This window comes from Staurois parvus, unplaced genomic scaffold (genome assembly GCF_062004578.1).
Source record: "Staurois parvus isolate SC_StPar_1 unplaced genomic scaffold, SC_StPar_1.0 ptg000029l, whole genome shotgun sequence".
In the NCBI taxonomy this organism is placed as follows: domain Eukaryota; kingdom Metazoa; phylum Chordata; class Amphibia; order Anura; family Ranidae; genus Staurois; species Staurois parvus.
The window spans coordinates 9,509,389-9,526,525 of NW_028317825.1; the positions used below are offsets into that span (position 1 = coordinate 9,509,389).

At 43.4% G+C, this 17,137-nt stretch overlaps 2 protein-coding genes across 4 annotated transcripts in view; one reads left to right on the top strand and one right to left on the bottom strand.

The window, feature by feature from the left end:
* SMYD4 (SET and MYND domain containing 4) overlaps positions 1–15,454 on the top strand; it is a 91,356-nt gene extending 75,902 nt beyond the window's left edge. Inside the window, exons 9-11 of the mRNA XM_089657713.1 lie at positions 12,614–12,730; positions 12,806–12,929; positions 13,005–15,454. Of these exons, the coding sequence (XP_089513839.1) occupies positions 12,614–12,730; positions 12,806–12,929; positions 13,005–13,170 (407 nt within the window). The 3' untranslated portion in view covers positions 13,171–15,454. The remainder of the gene's footprint in view (positions 1–12,613; positions 12,731–12,805; positions 12,930–13,004) is intronic.
* The window catches only part of SERPINF1 (serpin family F member 1), a 108,770-nt gene continuing 105,417 nt past the window's right edge, over positions 13,785–17,137 (bottom strand). For all 3 annotated transcript variants that reach the window (XM_089657737.1, XM_089657747.1, XM_089657756.1), the window contains one exon: positions 13,785–15,045. In XM_089657737.1, the coding sequence (XP_089513863.1) occupies positions 14,783–15,045 (263 nt within the window). In that variant the 3' untranslated portion in view covers positions 13,785–14,782. The remainder of the gene's footprint in view (positions 15,046–17,137) is intronic.

Here is a 17,137-nt window from a genome sequence, read left to right on the forward strand (position 1 = left end):
TAATGGAATATAATTATATATAATTTAAAAAATCAGATACATTTACAATGAGATTAAAAGCCTTCTTTGCATATTAAATATTTGTAGAACTGCAGTACTGGTATTCACTAAATGTATTTTAACCCAGTTTTTTTATTAATTTAAAGTGGAATTCCAGGAAAATCGCTAAATGCCCATTTAAAGAATTTGTAATTTTCTTTAGCATGTCTTGCAATTCAGCAGCCACACTGTTAAGACTACCCAACTATATCTTGCTTTAGGTGTACAGTTTCTTGAGTTGCCTGCCTGGTCATTGTACAATGAATTAGCTGTGTTTAAAGTATGAATTCAGTGTCCAATGACTATGCTGAAGTAAAGAGGTGTTCATTACAGGTTATGTGGAGCTACCTTCAGCTGCTAAGACATCCCCTATATAAAGCTGTCCACTCCCAGCTGGCCTCATTTTTCCCTTGTGTCCTTAGGCAATATACCTCTTCTCCCTACCAAGAGAACCTTACCTTGTATTATCTGGAGTTTTTTATTTTTTCTCTATTTTGAAGATGTATTTCCAAGATGTTTTATTGTACTAATCGGCTGCAAATAGCCACTTGGCTCTTTATGCAGTTTCCAGATCGCTAGACTCTGCCAAACCTTTAGGGACCATACGTGAAACCCACCTGGTGGAAGATGTGAGGCCAGCCTGTAATGTTGCTTCTGCACTGGATCCTGCAGGGGAAATACTCCATAGCAACACATGGAAATAGCTACAGGATTCTTTACAGGTCCAAAGCTGTAGTCGGCCTGGTGCAGAGCCCTGTCCCTGAAGACCCCAGCGGGGGTAAGTTCCTCATGGGATGCTAAAACAGGAAGGGAATAAACCCCCTGCTAATCCTGGATTGGATTACTGGATTGTAGTGAGCACAGTGTAGAAGCCAGTTAACCCTTGCTGCCTGGGCAAATTTTGACTTTCCTCACAAAATCAGGTTTATTTTTATTTTTTTTTGCTAGAAAATCCCCAAACATATATTTTCTGAAAACAGGCCCTGGAGAAAAAAATGTTGTATTTTTTTATGTTGCATGATTTTTGCACTGCCATTTTTCAAATGCAACTTTTCATGAAAAAGTGCACATAAATGCATTTTAGTGCACACAAGCACAATATAAAGGACAATTTTTTGGTAAAGTTTAAAAGATGATGTTGCACTGAGTAAACGGTTATCAAGCATGTCAAGATCTACAATTGCACATGCCCTTGAAATTGCAACAAACTACAGTACTTAAAAATCTCTAAAGATGTTGCTCTAAAAGACTTTTCCGTGTGTGGGGCAATCACGGGCAATACCCGTGTACATATGCTTGCAGGACCACAGGGAGACTGGGTGCTCTTGTTTAACCACTTCCCGCCCGCTATATAGTGTAATGACAGGCGTAAGGCGGTTCTCTCGTTCTGGGAGGACGTCATATGACGTCGTCCCATTCTAACTGCGCATGCACGGCTCCGGGAGCGCGCAGCATGGCGATTGGCGGTGCTCTATGTCCCTCGAACACAGCGGATCACCGATCAACGGAAAGAGCCGAAGATGTCTGCTCGGTCATGTGATCACCTGTGTCCAATCACAGCTGATCGCATGTAAATAGGGAAATGCCGGTTATCGGCATTTCTCTCCTCACGCGCAGTCACACTGACAGCTCGAGAGGAGAGCAGAGCCGGTAATCGGCAACCCTCAGAGGGGACATGTGTACTGATCATCAGGGCACTGATGATCAGTGTGCCCTGATGATCTGTTTAGCCCCAGCAGTGCCAGCTGTCAGTGCTCATCAGTGCCACATCAATGCCACATATTAGTGCCTACCAGTGCCCATCTGAGCTGCCTTTCAGTGTCACCCATCAGTGCCAGTCAGTGCCACCTATCAATGCTAGTCAGTGCCACCTATCAGTTCCAGTCAGTTCCGCCTATCAGTGTGCATCAGTGCTGCCTATCAGTGCTACCTAACAGTGCCAGTCAGTGCCGCCTATCAGCGCCATATATGAGTGCTGCCTTTCAGTGCCCAACAGTGATGCCTGTCAATGCCCATCAGTGCCTCCTCATCAGTGCCACCTATCAGTGCCCATCACTGCAGTCTCATTAACGCACATCAGTGAAGGAGAAAAATCACTTATTTACAAAATTTTATAACAAAAACTAAGAAAAAACTTTTTTTCAAACATTTCAGTGGTTTTTGGTTTAAGAAAAAAAACCAGAGGTGATTAAATACCACCAAAATAAAGCTCTATCTGTCACAAAAAAATTATAAAAATTTCATATGGGTACAGTGTTGCATGACTGTGCAATTGTCATTCAAAGTGTGACAGCGCTGAAAGCTGGAAATTATCCTGGGCAGGAAGGGGTTATAAGTGCCCTGTAGGCTAGTGGTTAAATTTAACTTTTTACATTTTTTTTTTCATTCAACTCTATTGCCATTACAAGGGATCCACAACATCCCTTGTGATAACTGGGGCAGTGCCAGCTACTCTTTAGTAGCTGTTGGGGTGATCCTCCCTCTGCCCTCCAAACCAGCCAATCAACCAAAAAGCCCATCACCTGCTGAAAATGTTGATAATTACTTCCTGTGCAGGACATATATGTATGTACTCTGGACATTGATTAAGCATTCGGCTGAAGGTGCCCCTTTTCTTTTAGAATCCCTTGGGAAGCACGGGAAGTTGCCAACCACCCTTCCATGGTCACAGCAGACAACCAAGATTGCTTGGTTAAATCTTATCTTGGCTCCAAATTCAGTCACTAGCATGTCTGTTGCAGTACTACTGTGTCACCATGTGGTGCCTGGTGCACCTGCACAAGCCGGGCAATACTGCATCTGCACAGGCCAAGCACTTTCTGTGCCTGTACTGTCTCGAAAGCAGAGGGGTTACTGCGACTGCGCCCCCTGCCTCTTCATTTTAGCAGGCGGGAATTTGGACAGGCAATATCTGCTGGCTCTCTCTGCTGAAGGCACATTACAAATGGCTATTATTGCAATACCTTGGTTACTGCAGCCTATAAGTGCTTGGGCCTGAGGCATTTCCCCTCCCTCTGTACTTCTACAGAGGTTTACAGGCCTGCCAGATCATAAACTAAGGAAAATTGGGATAAAATTCCCTAGTTCAGGCTCAGCTTTAAGGGAGGTGGTAGTTTATTCATTCCAGGCCCCAGTACCATTTCCTGTGATCGTTGTCCCCACACTTACTCCCTGCCTCCTCTGGCCTTTCGGTAGGCCCATCAGCCACACCAGTCTAGAGAAGAATTTTCTGCCACCATGTCACATTTCTTTGGGCTGAATTTATAACTTTTTTGAAGGCCATTAATAGCAGGGGTCACACTTGTGCCTCTTCAACTTCCTTTCCTGAATCTGTCTTTGATTTTGAGGAGATGACAGTTGAGGAGGATCCCTCTCTTTCTGAGGTATCAGATCAGGGTGACATACCTGCTACAGGGAGTTCATCCAACCTAAAGGATACCATAGCTACTCTTATTAGAGGTGTATGTCATTATTTACCTTTAGAGCAGCTAAGTCTGCTCACCCTGAGGTATCCAGTATGGGGTACCTAAAATTCCCTAATTTAGGCAAGACCTTCCCTCTCCATTAACTGGTAGAACTCATCCTGTATGGGAACTGGCCTCAAAAGATGAAGATTTTTACTTCTCCAAAACATTTCACCCTATTAAGGGAAATTTATTTCATAGGTGCGTACTTCCTGTAGTAAGTCCTTCTATTTCTTGTCCTAACAGGATCCTTATGGCCCCCACAGAGGTCATTCTCATGTCAAAGAATTTGTAGATAAGAGGTTAGAGGCTCTCTAAATCCACATGCACAGGATTCTCTGGCTTAAATGCTGTTCAACTAAGCTCCCATGCCATGAGGTGTTACCCTTTGACAGCAAACTCCTGTTTGGCCTCTCCGCAGATAGGTACATCAGGGAAATCACAGTGAGTAAGTGTACTTTCCTCCCCAGAAGAAAAAGGATTGCGCCTCTACCAGTAGATAGTCTACACCTGCAAGTCTAAGAAACATATTTTTGTAAAAAGACATGGTTCAAAAAGCAAGCCAAGACTGTTGCCAAGGCTTTTTCACAGTGATGGGGTGTCCCTATGTCTCAAAGTGGGGGGGGGGTGTCTGTTGGCCTTTTGGTCCCAAAAAATCTAATATGCCTGGGTTCAGCATGCTATTTCCCTTTGTACCAACACTTTCAAACCTTTCTGCAATTCCCAAATCCAACAGTAACTCTAGCCCATTCTGGATATGAAGTCTTTCAACTTGTTCCTATGATTTTGTTTTGCATGGCAAATTCCAGGGATTTTCTGGCCACAATAGACATACAGAATGCCTCATAAATGATGTGTGGATAACATTCTAATTTACAGGCTTGAGTAATTATATCAGTTAACATCCATTAGTCCGACATCTCCCAAACTAATAGCCCATCATGCATATTACCATATCATAAACTAGTTTAGCTTCAGAAAGCAGAATTCACATTTCTGGCTCAATAGCCATCACTGCAGAGTCAAAATTCATAAATAATTCATAATTCTGGGGATGGTCAAGTTACATTAATACAAGGCATCCACCCACGTACACTATATTGCCAAACGTATTGGGACATCTGCCTATACACTCACGTGAACTTTAATGCCATCCCAGTATTAGTCCGTAGGGTTCATGATGAGTTGGCCCACCCTTTGCAGCTATGGCAGCTTCATCTCTTCTGGGAAGGCTGTCCACATGGTTTAGGAGTGTGTCTATGGGAATGTTTGACCATTCCTCCAGAACGCATTTGTGAGGTAAGGCACTGATGTCGAACGAGAAGGCCTGGCTTGCAGTCTCTGCTCTATTTCATCTCAAAGGTGTTCTGTTGCATTGAGGTCAGGACTCTGCCCAGGCCAGTTAAGTTCCTCCACCCAAAACTTGCTCATCTATGTCTTTATGGACCTTGCTTTGTGCACTGGTGCACAGTCTTGTTGGTACAGGAAGGGGCCATCCCCAAACTGTTCCCACAAAGTTGGCAGCATGAAATTGTCCAAAATGTCTTGTTATGCTGATGCCTTAAGAGTTCCCCTTCAATAGAACTAAGAGGCCAAGGCCAAACCCTGAAAAACAACCCCACACCATAACCGCCCCCCACCCCCCTTTTCCACCAAACTTTGGCACAATTCAGTCGGGCAAGTACCGTTCTCCTGGCAGTCGCCAAACTCAGACACGTCCATCAGATTGCCAGACAGAGATGCGTGATTCGTCACTCCAGAGAACACGTCTTCACTTCTCTAGAATCCAGTGGCGGTGTGCTTTATACCACTGCATCCGACGCTTTGCATTGCACTTGGTGATGTAAGACTTGGATGCAGCTGCTTGCCCATGGAAACCCATTCCATGAAGCTGTCTACACACTGTTGTTGGGCTAATCTGAAAGCCATACGACATTTGGAGGTCTTTAGCTATTAACTCTGCAGACAGTCGACGACTTCTGCGCACTGTGCTCTTTAGCATGTGCTGAGCCTGCTCTGTCATTTTATATGGCCTACCACTTGGTGTCTGAGTTGCTATTGTTCCCAGTTGCTTACACTTTATTAAATATTCCATAGTCAACTGTTAGTAGTATTATAACAAGTAAATTTTGCAAATGGACATATTGCACAGGTGACAACGTACCGGTACCACGCTTGAATTCAATGAGCTCCTGAGAAGCGACCCATTCTTTCACAAATATTTGTAGAAGCAGTGTGCATGCCTAGGTGCTTGATTTTATACACCTGTTGCCATGAAGTTGATTGGAACACCTGAATCCAATGATTTGGAGGGGTGTCCCAATACTTTTGGCGATATAGTGTATGTCAACCACTTACCATCATCTTAAGACTAAGTACATTGTTATTGCTAAGTGGAGTACATGTTATCCCTTTTTAGGGGTCCCACACATAATAGACATACCACTTTTAGGCTTGTTAAAATTGTGAGAGCACGATGCACAATAAAATATTGGCTGCCAGGCCCCTGCATACTTATATTCATTGTAAGAAGTACCTGTCGGACCTGCTGTTCACTTTATATTGACTACTGCCACTATTTTTGTCTTCCATGTAGTGGTGCACCGAGTAGTGGTGCACCGAAATGAAAATTCAGGATGCACTTGGCGAAAAACCGAAATGGACAGTTTTAAATTTTTTTTTTTTATTATTTAAATAATGTGGCTGGCAATTTTGCTTTGAAGTAACTAGGGGGCGTTTTGGCATTGAAGTCAATGGGGGACACGACTTAGCATGAAAGTCTATAAGACGTGATTTTGCACTGAAGTAATTAGGAGGCATTTTTGCATTAAAATCAATAGGGACTTGACTTTGCTTGATAGTCTATGAGACACAATTTTGCATTGAAGTCACTAGGGGGTGTTTTTGCATGAAAGTCTGAGACGCGACGTTGCATGTACCAGCATCTTTTTTCCTATTGGCTTTTTGCCGATAGCACAATTTTTGGCCACCAATATATCAGTGCATCCCTAATTATGAGAGATTAGTTCTGCCTAAGGCTCCATGCATACTAGCATTCTTCAAACTCAAAATACGCTGGAATAAAATATGCTGGTAATAGGTAGGAAATACAATTAGCATGTCACTGCACTACTGCTGCCAAGCATTAATAAGACACAGCCACTGGAATACAGTTAGCGCCTGGGTTTTTGGGAGTCCTATATCCAGACACACAAAACTCCATCCTTATTGCACACCATTTCTTTAGCACACACTGGGAATCTCTCACTTAGCAAAGGCAGATCAGGGATGCAAGAAAGCTGGGACAAAAGGGCTGAATAACATGCATTCTGTACACGACGTATAGGAAACCCAAAACACCGCTTAGGGTAATAGCTATTCCCTTGTCTTATTATGACATCGCTTCCCTCTCCTGACACTAGCTCCCTGTTAACCATACACCAAGACACAGCTTGTGTGGCAAAAGATTTCTTTGCCACTATGTCTGAATTCTTCAATACATTTTTGGCACTTCTAGAACCTTCTTTTTCCAGAAGTCAGAAATACAACATAACCTATTTTCTCTTACGTTCATTGATGGACACAACTGCTTCTTCTATATCCATAACCAAACAGGCTTTTATAGCCCCACCTACAGGAGTAGGACACTAGGCAGAAAAAAAACTTGGCACCTCCTATGAGCAGTCCTCTCTGGGCATAAAATCCCCTCTCTTCTATAGGCTTCCAGTCATTCTGCCTAGTGTCTTCTGGAGTATGGCTTTTGTCTTGTTTATTTTTCCCTGGTGTTTTTTCCTGCCGAGATCTTCTATCAACAGTCAGGCAGCGCGACGGGCTGGATAATTTAGATCCAGAGGTCACCCCAGTCTCACCAGCAGGCGCGCGCCGGCCTCCAGCTCCGGTCTTGGTCGGCCACAAAAAAGCCCCAGCCTGGATCAGGGTGGCCAGCAAGTTAAACATCTGTCATGGGAGTCTTCCCCGCACACTCTGCATGGATCAGTAAGTAGATGCCCCCCCTTCCTCCCCCAGGATGCGGTGTGGGCTCGGGTACTCCTTGGGTTGGTCAGTCCCTATGGGGTTCTCCTCTGCCTCCCTACAGGCTTGAGCTTCCTGTACCTTAACCCTCCTTCCTCAGATACTGGCTTACCTCCTGGGGCCACTGTGCTGCCCTATGTCGGTTAGTCCCTCCTGTGCCCCCTGGTTGATGCGTGGTCCCTGTGTTCATCCAGAGACAACCCAGTTATACCCTGCCCAGAGGTAGGCTGCAGCCACCTCCAGTCTACTTGCCATGTGTTCCCCTCCCCTGTCCCTGGGGTTTGGTAGTGGGCCTGAGGTGGGTCTCGGTTGTGCAGCATCAGCGCTAGCACCTGTTTAAATTGTCCTTTTCGAGGCTTAGCAGTCCTGCGGGTGGAGGAGGGGGTAATTCTGCCCCCTCCGCCCCAGGTGCTGGCACCATGCGGTTGGGCAGCCTGCCACTATAGGCCAGGGTAAGCCACCATCTTAACTGTGGGCATCTGCATAGGTTATTCCGCCCGCACTCTTTTCCTGTGGCTAAGGTGGATATGTGGCAGGCCAGGGTCCTCCCGAGATCTTGCGCACTCCTCGAGTGGGCAGTCACTGATGCGCTGCACCCACCCGCTATCTTGTGAGTGTTTCGCCCTGCTGCCCGCCAACCTCTGTGACAGCTGGGTGCAGGGATTGCAGCTGTAGATTCCATTGTGTTGGGATGACTAAGGTGACCTAGTACAGGTTGAGCTGCTGCCACACAGCCTAGGGAGGCATGGGCACAGAGCGCTCCAGCCCCTGACTTCCTTGCCCACATCTTACTCACTGTCACTCCCTTTTTCAGCCAAGCACGTGCATATTGACGGGTGCCAGTCCGGCCTTGATCCATTTTGCTTCGGGCCATTGTTCTACAGGGGACAGTCTGCAGGTTTCCTGCTGCATTTGTTTGACAGCTGGGGGTTGACAGTGTTGTGCCCACCATTCCGTTCAGGTGGGGGGTTCAGGCCTCCAGGCAGCTAGTGTCGGCTTTCCTGCATCCATGCCAGTGCTTTGCAGTGCTCCCAACTGGCCCTTGGGCTCCCGTGAGTGACTACATTGCTCTCTTGGACTTTGAGAGGTCTGTTGATCTTTGCCTGTTTTTTGGGTGGTTTCTTGGGTCTCCAATACCTCTCAGAGCACATTGCTACATTTGTTGCTGGGCTGGACTCCCCTAGTGCGCTGTTCAGATGGCTGTCCGTTATGTTTTGGTTCGCTCCAGCTGGTAGTCTGGCAGACGCACTGGATGCATCGTAGCGCAGGGGATCGATGCAATCTTCACTTGCTGCGCAGGATAGAAGCCATAGGAATCACGGTAGTGACCCTGGACTGTCTTCACCGCCCATGGTATGCCGCAGTGGTGCGGGTGCTGGCTGTCGCTCCCGGGCAGCTGCTTCATTTGGAAGAACTGTCTGTCCTGGGGGCCAGTCTCCCCCCCGCTTTACTTTACTGTCACTGACCTTGTCGACCTGATCTTAACAACCGCATTCTACTGGACAAGGGGGTTGTCCCACTTGGTGATTACTGCTATGTTAAAGGGTCATGTGCCTACCTCCAGGAATCTTTATCATCACACCTGGACAGCTGGTGTCATTTGCTGCGACACTGGGGCTCCATCCTTGCTCCTCCACGGTGGCTCCAGGTTTGCCCCTTCTCCACCATGGTGTTGATCATCAGTTCTTTGGCCAAACATTCTTTGAGTTGCATTTTTAGCCAGGGGGCTCATCCTGTGGTACCCTGTGCACTCCCTGCTGCCGCTGTGGCAATTGCAATTGGTGCTGTCAGCTCTCAGTAGCCACCTTTCGAGAGCATTCAGGATATTCCTTTTCTTCCGCTTTCACAGGAAATTGCTTTCCTGCTTGCTGTCACCTTGGCCCAGTGGGTCCCGGAGTTTGCGGTTTTGCTTTGTAAGCCACCTTCGCTGATTTTGGACAAGGTGATGCTTCGACACACTCCTTTTATTCTGACAGGGGTGTTGGATTTTCACTTGATTAGGGCCATTGTCCTTCCTTGTCTGTGTCTCGGTCATCACACCTTAAGGAGGTAGCTCTGCATTCCATGTGTACCTTTTGGTGACAGCTGCTTTTGGAGGTCTGATTTTCTTTGTGTTCTCGGACAGAAGGGAAGGTGGCCTCTGCTGCCATAATTTCCCGTTGTATTTGTAGATGATTATGCCAGCGTATGCCATTAAGGGGCGGGAATTTCCCTTCCCCTGGAAGGTGCATTTCCCTTGGCAGATAGTGCCTTCTGGGCATTTTGACTTCAGGCATCTGTTTCTTAAAATTGTTAAGATAATTCCTGGTCAGCTATGCTTGTTTACTAAGTTCTCTATAGTTGAAGTGTTGCCATCTACTGATGCTGGTTTTGGCTGCAAGGTTTTACAGGCGGCTGTTTTTAGGACTGTTGGGCATCTCTTAGTTGGTTTGGTGTTTTGGCTTTTTGCCCCTGGTTTCTTTCCATTAGTTGGTTTTCCCACCCCTCATTGTGGCACTGCTTGGGGACATCCCTGTTTGGTTATAGTTATTCTGAACAGGGTCAGGGGAAACAGTATTTTTTCTTACCATAGAATGAATTTCTCTGAGTTTTCTCTGTTGACACTGCTTGTTACTGACTGGAAGCCTATAGCAGAGAGGGGGTTTTATGCCCAGAGAGGACTGCCTATAGGAGGTGCCGTGGTTTTTTCTGCATAGTGTTCTACTCCTGTAGGTGGGGCTATAAAACCCTGTTTGGTTATGGATATAGAAAAAGCAGATGTGTCCATCAATGAACTCAGAGTGAGGGATTTTACGGTGAATAACAAAAAATCCTGTTGTCCCCTGACCCTGCTCAGATATCAGAGGTGGAACCTCCTTTACTTGAGGATAATATGGTGGTAAATATTGAAGACCATGATTTCATAGCGGAGACCTCAGAGGATTTTCCTTCGCCTGCATTTTATGAAGCTCAAGCTAGTATTTTGTTTAGCAGCATCTGATTCTCCACAGCCAAATACTGTAAGCCCAACTGAGGCTGGTTAAGAGGTTAGCTAAGCGGCTGGCTAAGTCAAACAGGACTTTTCCTATCCATGCACAGCTTCATTGTGCACTTTTTGAGGACTAGCCCAATCCATACCTAAAGGGTATTCACTCCTAATAGTATTCACTAGGAGTATGTTATGCAGAGTTCACAGGTCAGAATTAAGGTTGGACATACATTATTAAACAATTTTTTTTGTACAATTTTCCTTTAGATTTACCAAAGCCATATAATATTAGGTGAAACAAACTCTTTCCGTTTGTATGCAATCAGGCAGGCCCTTGCACTACATAGTTGAAGGTAAATCTAAAGAAAATGAAAAAAGAAAAAGTGGTTAATAATTATGAAACCACTCCCATTACATTCACTCTGCACATGCACACAGACAAACCACTCTCTCTTTAGAATAACAAAAACTAGGAATTTGCAACAAAGTTTGTTAAAATCCCTGCAATGTGCATCACGCAGAGGGGAATGTTTTTTTCTCAACAAAAGTGGAGTTGCTCTTTAAAACTTCTTTTGTAAGCAAACACAAACAACAGGCTTGGTCTTCTGCTTCAACTCAAGCAAAATGGGTGCAGCTTCTTATCAGTGCAGTACACAGTCCTAACAGAAGTATGGCCAGCACAGTGGCTAAATGGTTAGCACTTTCGTCTGGCAGAACAAGGGTCATTGGTTCGAATTCCAACCAAGGCACCACCTGCCTGGAGTTTGCATGTTCTCCCTGTGCCTGCGTGGGTTTTCTCCGGGTATTCCGGTTTCCTCTCACACTCCAAAGAGTGTTATCTGGGAGGTTAATTGGTTCCTGTCTAAATTGGCCCTAATATGTATGAATGTGAGTTAGGGACCTTATATTGTACGCCCCTTGAGGGTTAGAGATTGATGTGAATGGACTATATATATATGTAAAGCACTGCGTAAATTGACGGCGCTATACAAGTACCTGAAATAAATAAATAAATGTGCTCAATTTCCGCACATATTCAAAATGCAAAAAGGCAAGCTCATCAACCAGCTGAGTTTCAGTCAAGTAAATCTTCCAGTAAAATCCAGGCTACACACAGGTCACCCCTCTGTAGACACTAACAGCCCTCTCTCTGTTTGCCTGATTAATAAGCTGGATTGTATGGGAAGTACCTGTCCTCTACAATTAACCCCCTCTAAACCCTGCCCCAAGGCTGACTCTCCACATATTTCTGAAGTTTTATTAGGTGACTGTTCAGGCCTCTGTTGATGCCAGCTTCAGCCGTAAGGTGCTTCAAGCCACTCTTTGAGTTGGCCACTCCTCAGCTGTATTGCTTGGGGATGTCCCATGGTCATGCAGGAAATCCTTCTATTTTCACTGTCCTACAACTTAAAAGGGAATTCCACTTTCATTAAAAAAAAGTAAGTGGTTTTATCGAACCAGACCTATTTAGGAATCAGTCTTGCAAAGACCAAGGGCTCATTCACAAGGGACAGCCAGGGGGGCAATAAAAGCAGGCAATTGAGCCTCAGTTTCACTGCTAAGACCCTTGACTGCCCACCTAAACCCAGACAAGCAGCTGCTCAGGTCTGTACACAAGTTACAGCCCTGATGTTTTGCATCATGGCCATGACAAAAAATAACACCCCCCCAATCACATTTTCAGATGGGAGACAGTGATTGCCACACACTGAACAACCCTATAATGGAGCAAGCCGCTTTTTCTTCATAACAAAAAAAGTTAGGACTCTGCAAGCATTTGAAAACACAAAACATTCTAGCCAAGTACATAGATGACCCAGAAGGGATTGTTTTTTTTTTCTGCTCAACAAAGTGGAGTTACTTTCTGTAATATTCTCCTGTCAGCAGCTTCAGGTGTCAGGCTAGTTTTACTAGTTTCTCTCCTATTACGTTTCAAGGTTAGAAATGCTAACCTCAGTACCTCTAGCAACATTTCATTTTAAAATTACATTCTTCCTTCCCATTAAACCAGAGCTGATTATATTTTCAGCCTGAGAACACAGTTGTATACAGTGTGGAGAAGCTGTGTCCTATTGATGTAAACTAGTACACCTTATATTTTTATCTACAGATGTGGCAATAGGACTGCTAACGTCTTGTTTATCTGAAGCCAGTGAATTTCTTTCGAACAATCATATGTTGGTTGGCGAGATTTTTGATCATTTGGCACAGGGTGAAGCATCAAGAGGTACTTTCTTATATTTCTGTATGACTATATAACAACTTGTCTTCTTCAAAACTTACTTTGAACTGTGATTTGTAGGTGATTGGGTCACAGCAGCAAGGCATCTTAAAAAAAGTATCCAGATTGTGACACAGCGTTTTGGAGCCTCCAGTTTAGAAGTTGGACATGAATTGTTTAAGCTGGCACAGATCCTATTTAATGGGTAAGTGTTGTGAGCATTCAATAATTTGCCAGCCATTTTATTTGTTGGGATTACTATGCGTGATTTTCATTTTAGGTGCAGTGTGGCAGATGCATTGAGTACTATTGTGAGAGCTCAGCATATACTTTGTTTGCATTATGGACCCGACCATTGCTTAATCCAAGAGCTGCATGAAATGAAGACGTGTCTGCAGGAGCTCCCTGGAATGGATGCTTCACTGGAGAGAAAATGCTACAGCTAGGGATTAAAACACCAGATTTGAACTGTCATCAAATTTGAACTGTCATCAAATTTTTAAAGCAATCTTGCTCTAAGCAGGGCCAAACTAATTCTAAAAGCCAGGGGGACATGGCACATAAAAATAAATTCCATTTTTCAATGCCTAAATCAGTTATTCTGAAGACAAACATTCAACAGGCACTTCTGGAAAACACCTAGCTGTGCTTGTGCTTCTAAACCTTGGTAATAATCAGTTTTTTCTTTTAAACTAAATAGTAATTCAAAATTAGAGTGTTGACCATACACAAAAAAAGTCTTCTTAAATATCTTATTTTCACTGGTTGCTATAGGTAATACCACCATTTTCTTGAGCAAGCTTTTATAAATGAAACCCATTATTTCATAACAGATGTGTAGTTAGATATCTGCATCTGTCAGCACTCGGAAACTCCCGCGACACACTGGAAGTTAATGTATCTTTGTGAAACAACTGTTAAGAGAACATTCTTGACTAATTAGACTTGTTATGCCATCCACTAAAGGTGCTATTCCCTGTGCATTAATTATTTTAATAAACTACATAGCTCCAATACTGGGTTATTATTCCATTGATGGAATGAAGCAAGAGAGACATGATTCCTGAGCAATAAGTAAAATGTACTTTATTGCAATGGATTGTTCTGGCATATAGCAGAGAAGAGCTCAGCTGGGACCTCACCACTTTGAAGGAATAGAATTATATAACAGAAAACTGGTTCAGCTAAAGGGAGTACAGAGTTATTATTCTATATTTTTCTCAAAAAAACAAGATACAAGGCAAGTACTCAATTAGATGAGAATTGTTTTCTCCTACATCATTTGAAGGGCACCCAACAAGTTGTGTTTTTCCCCCTATTTTTATTGAAATAAGATTGTCTTTGTGATTTTCTTAGAAGATGTATACAGACTCAGTTAAGGTAAGTAGAAGATACTCTTTTAGAGGAAGCAGAATTCAATTATAGATATGATGGGCTATTTGATAAAGAGACTTATAGACTTATAACCAGAAAGGCCCCAAAAAATGAAGTTGCCTAAAACAGCAAGTGTTTATGAATTCTCAGAATAGGAAGGTTCTGAAGTAGAGTTACAGGGTTAGGTTGTTTGTTAGTTAATAGTTATTACTTCTTGATAGATTTAATACATATACATGTAACATGCCTTGCACTTAACAAAAAAAAAGCTAACAGGCATTTTCAATAAGGCAAAGAAACTATGCAACGTGCCTTGACCTGTAGCAGCCAAGCGGCAATCATTTTTATTGGCTGTAGTAAATTCTGATTGGATGTTATGGGTTTTTGCACACATTAATTGTTCCTTTCAATGTTTTTTTGAATAGACTTTGTATACTTGCTGTTTTCTATTTCATATTATATCAGTCTATACAGTTCCCAACTAGACATCTAATCTATGGAAAACTAGTTTTATACAGTGCATTGAGGGAGAATCTGAGGCTGAACTCATTGTGTTAACCCGGTTCTTCAGGGGGATTCTAGTTTCTGATTAGAAGGCAAGAGTACTCAACCAGTTCATCCTGTGGCTGCCAATAGAATCCATAATTCATTCAATTTATATCATTTGCATAAAATGCAGCAAGATTAGCGTGAAAGTCCTTTAGGATTCATGACTTTTCCAATAAACAGGAGCGCACCGTTATCATCAGCACGAAGTACAAAGATGAATGGGTGATCCAAATGGAACTCTAGAGGGAAGTAATTGATCTGCTTGGGATCCACCTTCGGTGATTCCTCTCTTCCATCTTCATTTAGTTCCATTACAACCTTGTGAACAGCCTGAGTGACCTTCACAGATTTGGAAGAAATTTTACTGAAGTCTGGAGTTAAGAAGAGTGGCTGGAGCTCTAAAGAGAATAAAAATTACAATACATTAGACCAAATTTAGACACATGGTGACATTTTCCTGTTTCTTATTATTGTTTGAGTAAAACTTTATACATCACTTCACATTCTGGGTCAGATCAAGCTAACCTGTAATGAGGCCATGATGTACCAAAGCAGAATTTTCCTCCTGCTTAAACATTACATTGCTCATAACAGATCCATATAGGATTTTCTATTATTGCAATGTGGTAAGGAACAGGCTTTGAAGTGCATAGTTTGAGTCATGTTTCATTCATTGTCGTATTGGCAGAAGATGAATTGTGGTTGTTGACTTATTGCACTTTGCTATTGCTTCATTAAAAAAAAAAAACACATTCAGACAAAAAATATAAATTTACCCATTTATACCAATAAAGTCATTAACTGTAATTTTTTTTATTTAAAACTGTTACATAAAATCTGTGTTCATATTTAGTTGCCACAGGCCAACTGACAGTTAAAATCAGGTTTCAATTGGTTCTGCCATCTTGGTAAACTAAGAGGAGCAGAGGTCAACACAGGAGGGCTTACAGGGGAAAGAGAGGTCAAGCAACTAACGTTGTTATGGACACTAGAGTCCAAAAACAGTGGCATGGTGTATATAGGGTTGTTCTATCTATTTTGTGCATCTGTATACTATACCACAGTATGAGTAGGTGGATCATAAATGTTTGCACACTGTATTAGGAATCTTTGCGCGTGGCAAAAAAGTTGCTATATACAGTATGCATCTGCCTACTGTGATTTAGCATTTAGGATAACATTTCCCTTTTAATAAGCCCACATTTGTATATATTTTATGTAGTATATTACAAACAATAAATTGAAATATATGCATACAAGATATATAGTATCTCACAGAAGTGAGCATACCCCTCACATTTTTGTAAATATTTTATTATGTCTTTTCATGTGACAACACTGAAGAAATGACACTTTGCTACAATGTAAAGTAGTGAGTGTACAGCTTGTATAACAGTGTAAATTTGCTGTCCCCTCAAAATAACTCAACACAGAGCCATTGATGTCTACACCGCTGGCAACAAAAGTGAGTACACCCCTAAGTGTAAATGTCCAAATTGGGCCCAAAGTGTCAATATTTTGTGTGGCCACCATTATTTTCTGGCACTGCCTTAACCCTCTTGGGCATGGAGTTCACCAGAGCTTCACAGGTTGCCACTGGAGTCCTCTTCCACTCTTTCATGACGACATCATGGAGCTGGTGGATGTTAGAGATCTTGCACTTCTCCACCTTGCGTTTGAGGATGCCCCACAGATGCTCAATAGGGTTTAGGTCTGGAGACATGCTTGGCCAGTCCATCACCTTTACCCTCAGCTTCTTTAGCAAGGCAGTGGTCGTCTTGGAGGTGTGTTTGGGGTCGTTATCATGTTGGAATACTCATGCAGCCCCAGACCATGACACTCCCACCACCATGCTTGACTGTAGGCAAGACACATTTGTCTTTGTACTCCTCACCTGGTTGCTGCCACATGCTTGAACACAGCATTTGAACCACACCATTTGAACCAAATACATTTATCTTGTTCTCATCAGACCACAGGACATTGTTCCAGTAATCCAAATCCTTAGTCTGCTTGTCTTCAGCAAACTATTTGCGGGCTTTCTTGTGCAACCTCTTTAGAAGAGGCTTCCTTCTGGGATGACAGCCATGCAGACCAATTTGATGCAGTGTGCTGCGTATGGTCTGAGCACTGACAGGCTGACCCCCCACCCCTTCAACCTCTGCAGCAATGCTGGCAGCACTCATACGTCTATTTCCCAAAGACAACCTCTGGATATGATGCTGAGCATGTGCACTCAACTCTTTGGTCGACCATGGCGTGGCCTGTTCTGAGTGGAACCTGTCCTCTTAAATCGCTGTATTGTCTTGGCCACCGTGCTGCAGTTTTGTTTCAGGGTCTTGCCAATCTTCTTATAGACTAGGCCATCTTTGGGTAGAGCAACAATTTTTTTTTCAGATCCTCAGAGAGTTCTTTGTCATGAGGTGCCATGTTGAACTTCCAGTGACCAGTATGAGAGAGTGAAAGCGATAACACCAAATTTAACACACC